The 18723-nt window shown below is 48.6% G+C and overlaps 1 protein-coding gene across 1 annotated transcript; it reads left to right on the forward strand.

Moving 5' to 3' along the window:
• The first annotated feature begins 7841 nt into the window (after positions 1–7841).
• Positions 7842–12323, forward strand: ARC (activity regulated cytoskeleton associated protein). Its single transcript, XM_057368783.1, has 3 exons — positions 7842–11121; positions 11638–11806; positions 12172–12323. The coding sequence occupies exon 1, from the start codon at positions 8364–8366 to the stop codon at positions 9576–9578; it is 1215 nt and encodes a 404-aa protein (XP_057224766.1). The 5' UTR covers positions 7842–8363; the 3' UTR covers positions 9579–11121; positions 11638–11806; positions 12172–12323.
• The last annotated feature ends 6400 nt before the right edge of the window (positions 12324–18723 follow it).

The following is an 18723-nucleotide window of genomic DNA, read 5'->3' on the forward strand; positions in this document are numbered from 1 at the left end:
TTTTCCTTTCTCCTTTTTTTTTCCTTTTAATTCCCTCAATTTTTTACATTTTTCTTTCTCTCTTTATTTTTTTTTTCCTTTCTTCCCCTTGTTTTCTTTTATTATCCCTCAGCCCCCCACTTTTGGTCTTGCTAAGATGGAAAACAAATCCATGGGGACAAAAATTCCTATGTCAGCAGAGATTTTTTTCCAGATAGGACCAGCCCTCTTGAGACACAACCTGAGRAGAAGGGAGATGGAATAAATTCAACCTGAGGGGGAGGGAGATGGAATAAATTCCTGTGATCATGGGGGGACGACACTTGCAAGGGAAAAATTGGTGTCAGGATCACTCCTGTCCCAGTTTTGTGCTTCTAATCCTGTGGATATCCTGTCTCTGGAAGTGTTCAAAGCCASATTGGATGGGGTTTGGAAAAGCAGATGGACCTTGATGCCCCTCAAAKGTCCCTTCTAACCCAAACTTTTTCAGGATGCTGTGACCTCCAGCTCAATATCACCAAGCAGTTGCAGGGGGAAGTGATGTTCCAGGGAGCTGTGATGAGTTTTTGGGGGAAGAAAAGGTCCTGAAAACCTTTCCAGAGCAACTCGCTCCCCAGCTCCTCCTAACGCTGCTCCAATAAGGCTTTTAGTGACGTTTGGGGCCTCTTAGATTTGGAAAGAAGAAATTAGCATAGTCTGTTGCTTGTTTCTCACGTTCTTCTGTTTTCCCCGAGCTTCCCTGCCGGCTCTAATTATCCAGCTCTCATTTACAGATACTTAAATAAAGGAAATGGGAGTGCTGGTAGAATTGGGCTGGGATGAGGATGTGCTGAATGAGGCTCCCTTTATTCCCAGAAGTGACCTCACATCACCCCTGCTGGTGAAGGAGCCCCTTTACTACATGAGGCAGCTGCTCTGTTGTTTTCTTGGGACAAGGGGACACAATTCCTGCCCTGGCTCCAGCTGTGCCTCCCCGTGGATAGGCCAGATTAGCAAGGATGCTTAGAGGAAATCCTTTGTTAACAACAATGCTTGGTGGGGACAAAAATAAAGGAAATTGCTTCGAAGAGGGAGGAGCGAAAGGGAAAGGTRGAAAAGAAGGTAAATTGAGTCACAACTTGGTGATAGAACTGCTGAAAATAGGTAAGCAGTGGCCTAGTTTGTGTCTTCACGGTGRTGAGAGCAGGGAGCTGAGAACTGACAGAGCTCTGGAGACACAGAYTGGGCTGGGAACAGCAGCCTCGTGTCCTGCTGGGATCATGGAAAGGCTCTGTGTCCCCTTGGTGTCCTTTGGAATGCCTTAGTGGTGCCCAGGGCAGAGAGCCAGACACACATTCCTGCCTAGAGAGAGAAAACCATGCCCACAAAAACTCCACAAAAGGATTCTAATAAAGCATTTGGGTTTTTCCTTCACTGWTAGGAATGTCCCAGCACTGAGAAGACCTGGGTTGAAACCCTCGTGCCCAATTAGGCTTTAAACCTGGCTGAGGTGCTGTCCAAAGGCACCCCCGTGGACAAATTCTAAACAGTGGAAATGCTTTGGAATTTCAGCCTGAATGAGGGAAAATAAACTATTTAGGGGATGAGGGGTTACATGTTCCTGAGGAGAGAAAAACCATAAATCCATTCAGTAACTGATCCATGGTTCAGGCAGAGAGGAAAATGTTTGGATGATACCTTGGAGTATACCCACAGCATCACGTGGAAAACCTTCCCTGAGCATTCCTTAATTTCTCTGGCATAGCCCTCACGGGAACAGGGCTGTTGCCACTCACAGGAGAGGCAGGACTCTGGAATTTTTTGGGGAAAAGGGGCTGTGGTGGATTGTCCATGGAATTGGCTCCAGCTGTTCACCACCACAAGGCAGGATATTCTTTTATGACCACAGGACAATCCCATTTTCTATCTTCCCCACAACTCACAGCAGAGAATCTGCAGCTTGGAAATCTTCCCCYGAGCCAGCCTGACTTCACTGATGGAAAACGAGGCCCCCACCACCCCAAAAGTCCTTCCCATGTGCTCTAATCCAGGAGAAAAAGTCAATGTAGGTGCTGAGAAAATTGAAAGAGAGGTTTGACATGGATTCATCCACGGGAAGTGCAGGATAAGCAGAAGCAGGAAAGGTCTGGAGCAGCCTGAGCTCCTCTCTCCTCCTCATATGAGTAGCTGGTACTGCCAAAAACCTGTGGCTGCTCAGCTTCCCTTGGCTCACCACGGGAATCATCATCAAGTGCAGGAATTGATGCCACCAGCAAGGACAAGGTCCCGTTTTCCCTGYGTGGCTGTGATGTCCCAGTGCTCCACCACTCCTCTCACACAGCCKTGGGGGTGTCAGTGGGAAACCCAGACTGAAATGGGATGCAGGGGAGGAGGGGAGAGGCTCCGTGGSCCATTAATGATCCACAGATCTCCATCCTGGCAGATGATGAGGAGCAAAGCTCCCCTGGCCTGGTGGGACCCTCTCAGCAAAGCCACACCAGTGGAGGAAGCAGGTCTGCTCTTCACAGCCACCCCGCCGCTTTCCCTTTTTTTAGCAGACCTGTGATCTGCAGCGTTTGCTGCTGAGGAGGAGTAAAAAAAAGAAAAAACAAAAAAACAAAACATTAAAATCAGAAACTTTCACTAGAACACTTAGAGGGACACCCTGAAGCGGGGCAGGTGGGCGAGGAGTCAAGTGTGAGGCCCGAAGTGGGCCAAACTCAGCTGTGAAACRTGGCAGAAGAAATGTCACAAACCAGCTGTAAACCGGGCCCTTTGACACGGCAACAAAATATGTTTTTCCAGCTCGTCAGGGCTGTGCAGGGGAGGRAAACAAAGTTCACTCGGAGATGTCTCTCTATTTGTGTTGACCTCACGGGGGTCATAACAGCCAACACCAGAGTGTGAAAAATGCTGATCCCTCCTTTGACTTGCTTGCTTTAGCCTCGGGCAGGCTCGAGGAGGCAAAAAGCAGCACAAGGAGAGGCTCATTAACATTTCCYCTGCCCAGCGAGGGAACCGAAATAACAAACAACTCATTAAATAAGGAGAGGAGAGGATTACAAAACACGCGGGGGAGATATTTTTAGTCGGTGGGGGGAAAAAACAAAGCACTTTGTCTTCCCCTCAAAGTAGGGCTTTCCAGATGAAAAGGAATACGGGAGAGAACTCTGCTGCCAGGAGGAGTGGCGYTGATAACAACCATCATTATGGGGTAATATCGATAGCGGGATGCCCTCAGTTTCCCCAGTGAGTGACGTGCGGTCCCCAGACCTGGGGGACGATGGGTGGCCGCGAACAAAAGCGCCGCTGACGTGTGAGCCGTGTTTTGAATGCGAAACTCMGCGTTGTGAGTGCCAGCTCCGGTGCAATAAAGTGTTCCAGGGGCTGGAGACGGATGAATAGAGACGTATGGCGCAAATTAAATGTGTTATTTCTTTTCCCTTCTGTTGTTCCTCGCGAATTTAAAACCCCGACACCTTGGTTTAGTCTTAATTTTGTTGCCTTCTGAGGGTTTTGCTACGAAAGAGCAATGGGAGAATCGATAGGGATTAAAAAAATGTGGAGGCAGAAGTGGGGGGGGCAAATGTGGTTTTTTTTATTTTCTTCTTTTTTCTTCTAGAAAGAGGAAGCAATTATGGGAGAGATGGGGAAAATTCTAGCACAGGGAATTTAGGATAATGCAGAAAATCCCTTGTTCRCCACTAGGAAATATTAGTTCCTGCAATAACACGGGATGAATTGCCCACAAAGCCTTCAGGCTTCTAATTTTAGGCTCTTCAAAGAGTCCTGGGTGAAAGGCAGGGTCCTCCAGATGGTGATTCTGAGGAGGAACACAATGCACATCTCCGAGCATAACCGAGGCGGGATCTTGGCAGCACAGGAGGGCACTTCAGCACCCACCAGAACTCTTCAGAGYATATGCCACGGAAAAGCAGCACAAAGTCAGCTGTGCCAGAAACTTTCCCAAGTTTTCCTCGGGATCTCCCCCTTCTCACTCACCCACCGAGTTTGTCAGGCTCACAGCTCAGGCTGCTCTCAGTGTCTTGCCATAAGGCACCTCTGAGCAGAGCACTTGGCCAGATGAGGTGCTAAAGGCCTGCCAACCCAAAAAAAGAACCCCAAACCCCCACACTTTCGCTCTAAGGCGAGTTGCAGTGAGAGCCCACAGCCTGAGCAGGTGCCAAGGGGTGAGTGTCACCAGGATCTGGGTGCATCGTGTCCTCAGCAAACAGTGACAGCCCTGGGGAAGGTGCCAGTGCTGCTTCGACTCAATGTCCCTTTGTTCTGGTCCCACTCCCTTCAGGGGAAAACTCAGTTGCTGTTCACTGTCACACTCTCCTTTTGCTGCCTTTAATTAGTCTGTTGGCTTTTTCCTTTCTCTCTCTTTTTAAATTTTTTTTTGGATTGTATCCTAACCTACAGTTGCTTTAAAACTCCACAGGAAGCTCTAGGGAGACAACCCACGTTAACACCATCCCTGCTGAGCTATGAGATGTGACTTTTTTTACTATTTTCTCTCCTTCCCTTGCTTCTGCTGAACTCTTTTGGAGCAAACTGCTCACTGCTCATCCTCATCCTCACTTCCCACTTTCTTTTCTGCTCCTCTTGGATCTCCTGTGGTCACCCAGAGGGCTTCACTCCCTGCTGTCTCCTCTGCCTGCATCATTGCCAGCTCTCCTGAGCCCTGACAGCAAATTTCAACAGAATTCTGGCTGCTTCTTTGTGAAACCCTGGGATCAAGCTGCTGTGGCTATGAAAGCCTCCTCCCAATCCTGGCCCAATCCACAGATCTTGTCCTTCCGTGCCTGTCTGTCTCTCTGTGCCTGGAAATTGCCTGTCTGCCTCAAATTGCCTCTCTCCATCACCTCRTTCCACATCTCCCTCCTCCCTTGGCTTCCGGCTCCCCTCTCCCCTCCTCCTCTTCCCACGCACCTCGCTTTAATTAGAAATACAAAGAAAATGCTTATCACACATGTCTTAATCAGCRACTCGCTCTCCAGCGGGTCCAGAAGGAAAACCCCCATTCGTCCTCGCTTCTCCCACTTCCCCCACCACCTCCACAGATTTAGGAGGAGAGTGATTAGGGGGAGAGCTCTGTGAAAAGAGGCTGAATGAGATTAACCCAGAGACCTGGAAAAGCTGGAGGGGAGGGCTGAGATAAACGTGGTGACATTCAGCAAGGGCTAATTCTGGAATTTCTGGGAAGGAAGACACCTTGGCAGCAAGTGGTCAGGAGAACCGGACCTGGGAATGCTCTGCAAGCTGAGGATGAGCCAGCAGCGTGTCCTGGCAGCAAAATAATTATCCTGGATTGTGAGAGCATAAATACAGCCAGGAGATCATAGAAGTGATAATCTCCCTCTCTAGCCAGAGCATTTCAGATCATATTTAGCTGCTGCAACCAGGTTTAGGCCTCTTAGGATAAGTCACTGATCACAGGGAGTGAGTTAAGGCCATTGGGATGGTCAGAGCTGGTGCCTGGTGTGGGATTAGGCCTTGTCCAGTCTGGAGAGTGTTAGGAGAKCTAACAGCTGTGTCCTGTATCTGTGGGTAGGTTATCAAGGAGATAGAACCAGGACCTTCTTTGAAGTGGCTGGTGAGAGCACAAGAGGCATTGGGTCCAAATTCCAACAGAACACTCAGTTTGGGTACAAGGAAAAAAGGTTTTCCCTCTGAGCAATTCCTGTTCTTGGGGTTTTCAGTATCTGAAACCATCTCAGCTGACCCAGCAGCTGACTCAGCTTGGAGTAGGAGGTTGAGCTAGAAACCTCCTGAGTCCCTTTCCTCCGTAATACTCCCCAGATCCTGCGACAAGAGCCAAGAGTCAAATGAGGCCATTCACATCCAGAATTCCTCCCCAGCTGAAAAGGAAGGGAGGAGGAAAGAGGAACCTAAAAGGGGCTCATTCATTGGAGCAGTTTTAGGCGCCATTTTATTCCAAACTCTGGCATTTGATGGGACAAGRAGAGGTTGAATTCAGGTCATCTCACCTGTATTGTATTGTCCCCATCCTGTGGGTCATTTCTGGGGTTCCTGGATGAAAATCTCTGTGGGGAATATCTTTGCACCAATCCAGAGGTAACAAAGATTGCAGAGTCTCCCCAAATCCATGTAATCTCTTACTGGCAGAGCAGGTCTGAGGCAGATTCTCTGTGGGGCTGAAACCTCAGCGTAAAAGGCTCCAGATCTGTCCTAACCCCTCAGGTGATGGACATTTGACTTTTTCTAAACACAAACGGTTGCCCCAAAACCTTGTGCTTAAGAAAGCTGGGTGAAAGAGGAGAAGTAAGCGAAGAAGTCATGGGGGAAGAATTGGCACGAGGAGGGGCTGCTGAACTGGGGATTCTGTGTTACACCCTCAGGGGTTTGTCCCCTTCCCCACACTGTCAACCAAACAATGCAGCCCTTTCAGGTCAGCTGCTGCTGCCCTAAATAACCCTCTTGTTCCCTAAGATAACCCCTAAATAGCCCTCTTGTACCCCATGAACCAGACAGGTGCCTTCCTGCACCACATGGATATTGGGAGGAAAAAAGGGGAATCCTGATCCCTGCCCCTCATGCCCTTTAACTTAACCAACAGTTTATGATTCTGCTTTACCCRAATTCCTGGGCTCAGTGAGACCTCGTTACAGCAGGAATTTGCTGAAAGACCCCCCCGCCTCCTCCTCTTTTTGTTCCTCTGGGATGGCTGAATTCCCACTAGGGAACACCCAGCCAGGAGCTTTGGGAATGAGGACCCGTCCTAAGCCTCCCTGGCACACTGCCCCCCATCCCAGGCAGAGCCAGGACACCCCCCCAAGCACCACCCTGCTGCCAACAGGCTCAAACCCCCTTTTCAAATTATCCCAATGATTCAGCATCCCGCTGCCTCTGGCCACTGGCACTGGGAAGGGATGAGAAGGCCCAGATGTCCTCAGGACCTCTCTGAGGGTGTTCCGGCGGGGAAACTCTCTCGGATTAGGGAATCCTTTATCTCCGGTTTATGTAAGACCCGGAGACTCCTTTTATGGTTGGCTTTTCCTGCCTTGTCAAGAGAGAAGAACAAATGTAGCTTCATCTGCGCTGGTGGGTTGGCTCACTGATTAAGCATCTGATTCAAAGCTAAGTACAGAACAGGCTTTTGATGGGCGGATTTAATTCGGTGTAAAAAACCAGGATGTCGTCCCCCCTCCCTCACCCGATATTCCCAAGATAGGGGTCGGTCTGGTGCGATTAAGCCAMGGGGATGACCCCCACCTCCCAAAGCATGAGAAAGTCCAGAGCGCTCTGATTTGTGCTGAAGTGGCTCCTTTGAGCATTTCCCCCTCTGCTTTCCCCCCTCCCCTTTGCTGTTCCTTTCTCTCCTCTCCTTTTTTTTTTTTTTTTTTTTTTTTTTTTTTTTTTTTTTTTTTTTTTTTTTTTTTTTTTTTTTTTTTTTTTTTTTTTTTTTGCCTTTCCCCTGCTGATTTACTGCCATTCCCAGGCATTTGCATGAGCAGTGAGCTCACGGCGTGCGGGGGTGCGTGCGGGGGGCCCCGTGGGTGTCTGTCTCGGTGTGACACACCRAATTCATCCCCGAGCCCTGCCAGGGGACGCCTGTTAGCGATGACCTTGCTGAGTAAAGAGTTGTGGAAGGAATAAGTGTTTTTCCTGCGCTCCGAGAGGCGGAAGGTGCGATTACTCATCCATCTCTCCAACTGTCTCCAGCACCTTTCAAGTGCTTCTCGCGTCGAGTCTGGGGGCGTGAGCGAGGGGGTGGCGAGCGAGGGGAGGCTGCCAAAATCTGGGTTGCCACAGACACCGGCCTCGCTTTTCCTCCAATGAGAGCCGCGCTGAGAGTGCGAGAGGAGGCTGGGCACCACCCACATGTTGAGCTGCGTGGAGTATAAGTAGATGGAGGAGCCTGGACTAGTGGCAGTTCAGACAGGGAAGAGAAGCAGCTCTTCGCATCTCCAGCGAAAGCGGTTTTTCACTCACCAAGTTTGCCAGAGGACAAATCACCCGGATTTTTGCTGCAGCTTCCAGCTTCTTTGTGCATCTCCGTGGGATTTCCTCCGGCGGGGACTTTGAGATTCTCGGCAGGGCTGGACATCTTATCCAACTCCTCTCCTTGTTCCTGGAGGATCCTGGTTCTCTCTGGGACACCCCTGAGCACGTGAGACCGGCGTTTCCAGTTGGGCACCGGGAGAAATTTGCCTACAACTCTCTCTGGGATCCACGTGGACCGGCAAGCTCGCTCTGYGGTGATATCTGATTGGGTTGTGTTTGTGTCCAAAAGTCCTTGGAGGGGGGTTTAGAAGTCTCTGTGTGTCTTTCAGGAAGTGTTGTGGTGGGGGTTTTCGGGCTCCAGCTCTAGTGCCAGGGCTTTATAACCCAGTTATTACCCAGTTTTTTCCGTGTTTGCCGCTCGCACGGTCGGAGCCATGCAGCTGGATAATGTCACCAGCGCGGGCATCCACTCCTTCCAGGGGCACCGTGGAGTGGCCAACAAGCCCAATGTGATCTTGCAGATAGGGAAGTGCAGGGCAGAAATGTTGGAGCAYGTCCGGAGGACCCACCGGCACCTCCTGACCGAGGTCTCCAAGCAGGTGGAGCGGGAGCTGAAGGGATTGCAGAAATCGGTGGGGAAGTTGGAGAACAACTTAGAGGACCATGTCCCAACYGAAAACCAGAGATGGAAAAAGTCCATCAAGGCCTGCCTGGCCAGGTGCCAGGAGACCATTGCCCACCTGGAGAGGTGGGTCAAGAGGGAGATGAATGTTTGGAAGGAGGTCTTTTTCCGCCTGGAAAAGTGGGCTGACCGCCTGGAGTCCATGGGAGGCAAATACTGCCCTGGGGAGCAGGGCAAGCAGACGGTGTCTGTCGGGGTGGGMGGCCCGGAGATAAGGCCAGGTGAGGGCGAGATTTATGATTACGCCCTGGACATGAGCCAGATGTATGCCCTGACCCCTCCTCCCGGGGAGGTGCCCAGCATCCCCCAGGGCCACGATTCCTACCAGTGGGTCTCCGTGTCRGAGGACGCTCCAGCCTCCCCCGTGGAGACCCAGGTGTTTGAGGATCCCMGGGAGTTTTTGAGCCACTTGGAGGAATACTTAAAGCAGGTGGGTGGGACAGAGGAGTATTGGCTGTCTCAGATCCAAAACCACATGAACGGCCCAGCTAAAAAGTGGTGGGAGTACAAGCAGGACTCCGTGAAAAACTGGGTTGAGTTCAAGAAGGAGTTCCTGCAGTACAGCGAGGGAACTCTGACTAGGGATGCCATCAAAAGGGAGCTGGATCTGCCCCAGAAAGAGGGGGAGCCCCTGGATCAGTTCCTCTGGCGCAAGAGAGACCTGTACCAGACCCTTTATGTGGATGCAGACGAGGAGGAGATTATCCAGTACGTGGTAGGAACCCTCCAGCCCAAACTGAAGCGTTTCCTGAGCTACCCCCTGCCCAAGACCTTAGAGCAGCTGATCCAGAGGGGCAAAGAAGCCCAAGGCACCATGGAGCACTCTGAGGAGCCCAGCCCACAGAGGACCCCYGAGGTTCAGCCAGGAGACTCCGTGGAGACCGTGCCCCCCTCAACCACTGCCAGTCCCGCGCCGAGCAATGGGACTCAACCAGAGCCCCCCAGCCCCCCCACCACCGTCATATGAGCTCCCCTGAGGGAGGTCTGGGTCATGTGGAAGGGAGAAGGGGGCTTATTTAGGAAGCTTCTCCTTGGAGGGAGGTTCTGGCTGAGACGAGAGCTGAGGAGTGCTCAGTCCAACAGCCCAGAGCAGAGGGGTTGACTTTGCTCGTGGGGGGAGGGAGGTGGTGGGGGAGAGGCGCCTCAGGATGGGGCTGCCCACCTCACCTGAGCCATGCCACGCCGTGGTGCTGGGGACCCTGCTGGCACCACTGCGGGGAACAACCAATTCCATGAGAATTCCCTGATGAGAAACCAGAGACAATTCCCAACTTGTGGAGCAGCCGCTGGGCGCCRGCGGCTCTCAAGGACTTCACACAAGTGCAGCAGTTGGTGGAGGGTTCCTACCCATCTGGATCTCTTCTTTTTCCTTCTCTYCTCCCTCTTCTGAGGGGGTGGCCCTGTCCTGAGGGGACAGCTTTCTTTTGACCCTTGCCTGTTTCTGATTAACCTCTGGGTTTCTTTTCACTTGGCAATCTCCTGCTCTTACTTGCTCCAAAGGATTAATTTTTAAAATTTTTTTTTGTTTGTTTTAAGAAGAAAAAAAAAAAAATCCTATTACTGCAGGAACCTAAAGCTTTAAGAACCTGGATTATTTTCTGTGGTTTTCATTTCAYTGCACCTAGTAATACCTGCTTTAATGTGTTTCCTCTCAAGAGGCTCTTACTGGTTTACTTCTTGTCTTAGTTTCTGCTCACTCTAATTCAAGGCCACTGCAGTGCAGAGGCGAATTTCCTCCTTTCTCTGCACATTATCCTGTGCATTCAGCAGGAAACAGATTTTCTAATTAAATTCTGAGCTCATTTATTGAAGGAGCCGTCTCCTTCCTTTCAGAGAAGAGAGGGTTTTCAAGGTAGAGAGAGGAGACACCAGAGCGCTTTTGAGAGAGTGGGGGGAGGGAAGGGAAATAAATCCTTATTCTTTGAATGAAACAAACAAACACAGCCTAAATCCAGAGCAAAATATCCCCAGAGCAGCAAATCGAGTCCATGCTGATGTGTGGAGACAACAGGAGCTTTTGCCATGTAAAAGCCAAAAGAAKTGAAGAGAGGATCTGTGTGCCCCAGCACAGTTTTAGCCTGTGCATCACAGCAAGGAATTCCTGCTCACACAGACAGACTCCAAATGCCCTTGGAAAGYCTGGCACCGCTGTCCTGAAGCACCTGAGGACAGAGTGGTTGGTGCTCACAGAGAACTTCCTGCAACATCTYGCCACGGATGGAGATGGACTTGGACTTTGTGACTTTCTCCGTGTTGAGAYGGGAAATGCTCAGTGCTCGCCTTTGGCCAGCGTTTGATGATCGGACTGGGAGATGAAAGACATTCCTGAAATTTGGCTCTCCAAAGCTTCCTGAGGCTGGACACATCTTGGGCATCATCTGCATCCAGCACCAGACCTAACAGCAGGGATGCAGCAGAAGGAGTGACCCTGGGATGCTCCTGGCACTGCCACAGTGGTGACATGTGGCACTGGTGGCACCTTTGCTGTGAATCCTTCCAAGAGGCTGAAGGTAAGGCAGATCCCTGGCATTCACTCCTCAGAGCTCAATTGGTCAGGGAATGGGATAAAAACTCATCTGAAATGGGATGTGAAGGATTGGGGTTGGGAGAAAGGGGAAGGCAGAGACAGCCAAAGGGAAATGCAGAACAGGGAGTGCGGAAAGTTTCCACAGAGGGCAGTATCCTTCAGTTTCTGATCAATTCGGGAAAAGAATGGGAAACTTCCTCATTAGCCCAGCCCCTGGACGTGCCTTGTCCTTCATGCTCTGGGCTTGAGTCCCCATGTGAGCAGCACATCCCAGCTCCCTGCACATCCCAAATGAGCTGCAGGTCTGCTCTGCATCCTTGCTGGGAGCTGATCTCAGGAGCAGTGGGAGCTCTCACTTGTTCCCAATTTGTCAACAGCTCCGTGAGCGGAGAAAGGAGCATTTCTCACTAATGACCCCGGCTGAGTGATGGGGGAGTGGGAGTCACTGCTGAGGATGAGCTGGCCATGCATTACAAGCTTTATCTCCTCTTGCTTCCAGTGACTCACTCAGATCCTCCTCTGAGAAGGAATCACTTCGCAGCATTCAGCATTTGGAAGGAAAGAAACAGAAAAAAAGCTGCAAAACAGGGGCCTCAGCATCAGATCTGCTCTCAGGACCCTCAGCCACCATCTGCCAGATCCACCACCTGAAGGAAAGTCTGGCACAGGTAATTACATCCCAAATTATCTTGTGGGCCTTTCTCAGTCTCCCCAGYGCCCTGATATTGAACAGCCAAGGTGCAAATACCAGTGCTGGTCTTGAAACCTCAGCTCCCTTGGCTGCAGCAGCCTGGCACCGCCAGAGGGGTGGAATTTCAGCTTCTTGATGTCAGATCCCAAGCACCAGCCCCAGTAATTGATGCCCCAGGGACTGCACATCGTGGCTTTCCCTTGGCTGGACCACTGGCCAACCCTCAGACCCTGACATCAAGTGGGTCCTCCAGGCTGCAGGCACAGCTAAATTTAATCTGAACTTTCTTTCCACTTTAAAAATCTAATCAGAGTTGGTGCATTTTTTTTTTTTCTTTTCCAGAGATCCCTGCTGCTGTTGCTGAGTTTCCTTCTCTGTGCCCAAGAGCTTTCCCAGGAGAGAAGCAAGTGCTGCAGGAAAACAGAAGGCAGATCTTGCACCAAAGAGCCTCCCATGCAGTGCAATGCCATATTCAAGGTGCTGAGAGCCAGAATGAAAGGCTTCCAATGGGACAAAGCAAAGCCTGAGCTGGTCCAGGTGTTCCAAGCACAGGAGAAAGCACTGAGAATGGAAAGAGAGGCCAGAACAGAAGAACCAAGTCCAGGCTTTGGAGACAGCAGGGGTGCTGGGCTTGCCTGACTGTCTGTGGAGATGATTCYGCACCTCTGCGATTTGGGGCCATTGGGACTCACTCACCTAAAGAAATCTTCACTAGAAAATGATCATCACTGGAAAAAAGAACCAAAACTTTCCTGATTAACTTTTCCAAGAGGCTGATCCTGCCTTGGCTACGAACCCTCCCTGCTGGCCGTGCTGTAACTCACCTCTCCTGAGCYGAGGGTAGCTTCATTTCATGCGGGTATCAGTTCCAAACCTCAAAGGGCTCCCGGAGTTTGGAGAAGCATCCCGTGGTCCAGATGCTTGTCTGAACTGTTGGAGCCTGCACATCTGGGCCAGCTGTCTCGCCAGCAAGGAGCTTTGTGAGACAGCAGGCGCTCGCTGGGTCTGCATGGGCCAGAGTTACTGCAAGAACTGGAGTTCTTGTGCTGGCTTTGGGGTGACTGTTTCCATCCAGACCCAGGGAGCCCAAAAAGAGCTCAAGTGAGCTGGACAAGACAGTTTTGGTTCGTCTCTCAGCTGAAGAGGTCCAGTTGGTTCCTCTCTCTTCCAGAGCCAGCTGTCCTGGGTGTGTGTGCGTGTGTGTGGCAGTGTGGGGAGTGGGTGCGTGTGTTGAGCAGAAAAATCCACGTTACTTAAAYTCTGTGGTGTTTTGTTGCATTTGAACTAAGTCAGTGAGACTTCAGGTACATTCCAACAATGCTCAGCCAAAATGTCCAGGACTGGAAAATTCCATAAAACCATGTAAAGGCAGATTCACAGGCATCATCCTAAGGTCTAGATTAAATTTGATTTTGAGGTGCTTAATTTCCACAGTCTCTTCCAAGGGACTTTGACTGCCTCAACAGGCGTTTTATTTTTCCTGCCTTTTTAGGGAATTAGCCTGTCTGTGCTACTTGGTCRTTTGGTCCTGAGGTTTTTACATTTTCAGCTGGCTTTTTGGAGTGTACAGAACTGAATCTCCTGGCCTGATTTGATTTCAGTTKTTGCTCCCAGCAAATTGGAGCTTTACTTGTAGCACCCTGGTTTTTATTACCAGCCTCTCCAGGAAGGACTGGTAGTTTATTTTCCTGGCACAGAGCCACATGAATGAGAAGCGTGGATGTGTTGTACCTCTGGAACTTTAGCAGATTTCAACCACTGCATTTTTTTTCCTCCCTAGGCAATTTTACATTTACTGACGAAACTACTTTAGAGTTTTTATTTTTACTAGAGATATTATTAATTCAAACAACCTTGTACAAAAGGCAAACGCGTCAAATCACTGCAGGTTGTAGGGGTTGAAGCCAAAAGGTCTTTGTAAGCCGACATCACCTRCCCTAGACCTGACTGTATCAGGCARTTTATTCCTCACGTGTCATGTTGGAGTTACAAGATCACACCAAGCCACTAGAACCTGTCAGTAGAGCAGTGCTACTCTCTGTTTGCTATTGTAGCAAAGSCTTTTTAAGATTTATACAATAAAACTTTGAAATATCTGCTTCARTTGCTTCCCATCTCATTTTCTGGTCTTTCTTCCTTGGGTCATGGGCGACTCAAGGATCTGCTGCCCTCTGAAAATCTGTGTTTTTTGGGGTTACCTGGCTTGTGGAAATGGTTCTTYTCAGCAAAAGTGTGTGATTGATATAAAAGTGAAACACACTGAGTTGTTCAGACTCTAAAACAGGGTCAGATTGTAGTCCATGGGGGAGAAATGGCCCTTTGTGGGACTGTGGATTGTTGGGCAGGGCTCTTGTAGGGTACAGCTCAGAGAAGGACCATTGAAACAGGGACAATCACATCCCTACCCACGTTTGAGAAATAACGAGCACAGAAAACCTGGGGCAGGTCAGTACAGGGGAAAGAAACTGAGCCTCAGACAGCTCTACTTGACAACCAAAGAGGCTTTGTGASAAAAGCACCAGCACTCAGCAGAGACCCAGAAGCTGGGGCTTTGTTATCTACTGCATTCTCAATTCCTTGGGTTCATTACCTCTGACACATTCCAGGGTTATCAGGAAAGGGAAAGGAGCAGGGAAAGGAGCTCAGAATTTCTTAAACTGAATTGTTTATTTTGCAATAGATTGGGCTCAAATTTCTGCCCCAGTGATGTTCRGCCCCAGGATTGAGGTCTCTGCTTCTGCAAATCCTTCCTCTTTGAGAAAAGCTTTGCACTTAGATGGATTTAGCCCCATTCCCTGCTCAGTCTCTGGTTTTTCTCCAATGATTAAGGAAAATGGTTCAGGGTGGTATACAAATAGCAATGTGCACTCAGGGTTGGAGAAACAAATGGACTAATTCCTTTTACAATAGGGAATAAATGCCAATAAACCTCGCAGATATCCCTTTGGAGCTCAGGAYGGAAAGGCAGAAAACATCTGATGGCTAAAATGCCTCAAGGAGCGCTGCTGACCTTGGTGTCTCCAGCTCTTTGCAGCTTTTTTGACTGCAAACTCTTGGCAGTAGTGASAATGAAACTTTGAAAATGCAATTTGGTTCCACAACTGAAATCTGCCTTTGTTAAAAGCATCAGAAAAGAAGTGGAAAAAAAAGCTTTGAGGTGACAGACCAATGAAAACGGTACATCCAGTCCTGGGACAATCTAGAGAAGCCACAGCTGAGCAGGTTTAGACTTCTCATGGTCTATGGACATGGCCAAAAGGGCCACAAACAGCCCAAACCTTGCAGAGCGAAAAAGGGAGAGTTCCACCAACCCTGCCAGAGCCCAAGAAGTGTTTGGACAAATTATTTCAGGCACGTGATGGGATTTTKGGGGTGTTCTGTGCAGGGCCAGGAGCTGGATTTGATGATCCTTTTGGGGTCCCTTCCAATTGAGGAAATTTGAGGGTACTGAGCTCAGCTGGAGGTGCTGAGCTCTTCCAGCAGAGGGGGGCAGAACTCCACTGTACACTGTGGGAATTAAAATCAGGAAAAACACTCTAAAGGGAAAAATGTGTGCTTGTCATCATCCATTCCCACACGGCCCATGCCCACAGGATACAAGATCAGGGGTGACTTCAGTGAGGGAGATCTGAGAGAAGAGGAGGTGAGAGGGTAGGGTTGAGGACTGATGGCCAAGTTGCCAGTCTGGAGGGACATGGACAGCATGGGAGGTGAGAAAGGAAGATGAGGCTGGAAAATGCCTGCCTGTGCCAGGTAAACTCATAAGGTTTCCAGTTTTGTCCCGGAGTCTTATAGATTTGACTSCAATTATAATTATTTCCTTACTTTCTGACAGCTCCAGGTGAAAATCACTTGAGAGTCATTTGACCTAGACTCATTAATTAAYGAAAAGGTGCTTTATTACTGTTCCTGGCTCTTGGAGTAGGGAGTGACCTGGAATGGGTGTAGCCCAGGGATGGATTAACTGCYTCAAACTATTGAAACCCACCTTTAAAATCAGAGTGGGAACCAGCCCTGTGTTTTCTGGGACAAGCTCCAAAATGCAGAGATATTCACACAGAAAACAGCCTCAGGCTGCACCAGGAGTGATTTAGATATTAGAAAAATACTGTTCACTGGAAGGGTGGTCAGGCATTGGAACATTCTGGAATCACCATCCCTGGAAGTGTTGAAAAGCCTCATGGATGTGGCACTTGGGGACAGGGTTTAGCGGTGGCCTTGGCAGTGCTGGGTGAATGGTCGGACTCGATCATCTCAAAGGTTTTTTCCAACCTAAATGATTCCATGATTCTATAAATGGGGGAGAAGGCATTTGAGGCCAAGCACTTAAGAACTGAGAAAAAAAAAATCAATATTTGATAATTTTCACTTGATAATTTTAATTTTCCTTCTATTTTTGTTGTTACTAGACTGATGGGCCCTTTAATTTGTTTATTCAGGACAGCTTGAAGAAGGGGTCAAGATAGACCTGCTTAGTCTGTTCCATAAATAATTTTATAGAATCATAGAATGATTTGGGTTGGAAGGTACCTTAAAGATTACACAGTTCCACCCCGCTTCCATGGGCAGAGCCACCTTCCACAAGGCCTGGCTRCTTTGTTCATTTTTCCCCTTGTTTTTAAAAAGGGAAGATTTTTTTTTATTTTCTATCTCCTTTCTTAATCAAAGAGATTGCACCATTCACTGATGCAAATCATATTTATTGACTTTCCAGTTGTGTGTGTGCACAGCTCAACTGCTCCCCTGGATCTCCTTTTCCCATGTAATTAAGGGAGGCTGTGAAATTTCCATTATTGACACAATGGGCTCTAATGGCTCTGCTTGTCACTTCCAAACGATGGATTTGGTACTCCCGTCACAGAGCAGGACAKTGTCCCAGATCTGTTCCCACAACACTCATTTGTACCAAGGAGGAGTTGGGGGCRGGTTTTGTGTTTTTTACATCTGGTTTTCAATCTTTAGGAATTAAAAGGTTGCCATTTATATCCATTTCAGTTCCTGACACGGTTTATGATGATTATTAAAAATCAGACAGAAAATGAGACAATTTTCATTATTTTCTTGGGCTATATTTAGGGATTTTTAGGATCCTGTTAAGTTAAAGTGATCCTGCAGTGTGTCAACATGTTTTTCAGTCATTCCCTCTGGGATGTTTATTAATTTTCAGCTCGTTAATTTAAATGCCTAGAAGAGAGCTGCAGTGGGAATTTTACAAGGGCRTGGAGTGATAGGACAAGGGGAATRGCCTTAAKATGAAGGAATTTAGATTTAGACGGGATATTGGGAAGAAAGTCTGCCCTGGGAGCATGGGGAGGCCCTGGAATGGATTTCCCAGAAAAGCTGTGGCTGCTCCATCCCTCAAAATGTCCAAGGCCTGGTTGGATGGGGCTTGGAACAACCTGGGATAGTGGAAGGTGTCTGTGCCCATGGCAGGGATGGAACTGGATGATCTTTTAGGACTTCCGACCCAACTGGATGATCTTTTGACTTCCAACCCAAACCTTTTTCTGATCCTMTGAATTTGTATCATGAAAAAACATCAATTTCCAATCTCATTAAAAGCCTTTGTGCTTCTGATACGGAGTTGTTAAGTTTTTCCATCGCTCCCACACATGCTCAGACAATATTACAGAAATATTTGAAATACAAGCCCTGCTAGAAAATCAGATTTTATTTAGTCCCAAATCTTACAGAACCACTTGGTGGCATAAAGTGTTTTGTGTTTTTCAAAAGAAAAAGAATCTTGACATTTTCAAAATGGATCTTTTTGACTCCTTTCTGAAAAGCACTGCTTAAAAAGTGACTTCAACTTGGAAAAAAATAAACAAAAGAAAGAAAGAAAGAAAGAAGTAAGAGAAAGGTTAGAAAGCTCAAAAAAGGAATGGAATTTACTGTTTTGGGGCTCTGAGGCTGYGCTGAGTTGGTGCAAGAAGAAATGTCCTTTTCCAGCTTCATTTTAATCTGTTGAATTACCAGGAGAGTTTCTCATCTGACCTCACTTTGCCCTATTTTGCCCTCCCCTGATTTGATTATTCAACTACATAAACTCAGCTATTTCCTTTGGTGCAAGCTTTCCACCCTCTGTGGTCCTCTGCTGCAGGAATTTCAGGAATTCACAATATTCCCTCTGTCAATGGAATTCACTTTGTCCTTCCTCGACCCAGGAAAAAGTTTTTTTCCCAACAGGCCAAGGAAAAATCGCACTTTGTGACTAGGGTTACAAAGGCTGTGTTACAGACTCTGAAAAGTACAAATGCACTCATTTGAGGGCCCAAATTCACTGACAATTCTGACAGCAGGGGAAAAGCCAGAAATAATGTATTTACCTTTAAAAATGGCCTTAAAATCTGCCTTAGGTTTGGGCASTGGTGTCAGGGCAGTACTTGAGGAAGTCTGTGCTGATCACAGAATCCAAGAATGGTTTGAATTGGAAAGAACCTCCTAGATCATCTCATTCCTCTCCCTGCCATGGGCAAGGACAGCTTCCACTATCCCAGATTTATCCAAGCCCTGTCYAACCTGGTCTGGAACACTTCAAGGGATGGGGTGGCCACAGCTTCTCTGGGCAGYCTGTGCCAGGGCCTCTCCACCCTCCCAGGGAAGAGTTTCCTCCCAATATCCCATCTAAATCTACTGTCTGGCAGTTCACAGCCATTCAATTTGTCCTGTGCCTCCTACTGCTTGTCCAAAGTCCCTCTCCAGCTCTCTTGGAGCCCCTCTAGGCAATGGAAGGACACAGTAAGGTGTCCCCAGTGGTGGCCTCAGCAGTTCTGGGTTCTAGTTGGATTCAATGACCTTGGGGTCTGTTTCTACATAAACAATTCCATGATCCTCCAGCAACTGATAGGCCAACAGCTCTTTGGTACATCCTGCATTCCTCACGGTCTTAGAGCC

This window comes from Malurus melanocephalus, unplaced genomic scaffold (assembly GCF_030028575.1).
Source record: "Malurus melanocephalus ecotype Western Australia unplaced genomic scaffold, MMel_1.1 scaffold_97, whole genome shotgun sequence".
NCBI classification, from domain to species: Eukaryota; Metazoa; Chordata; class Aves; order Passeriformes; family Maluridae; genus Malurus; species Malurus melanocephalus.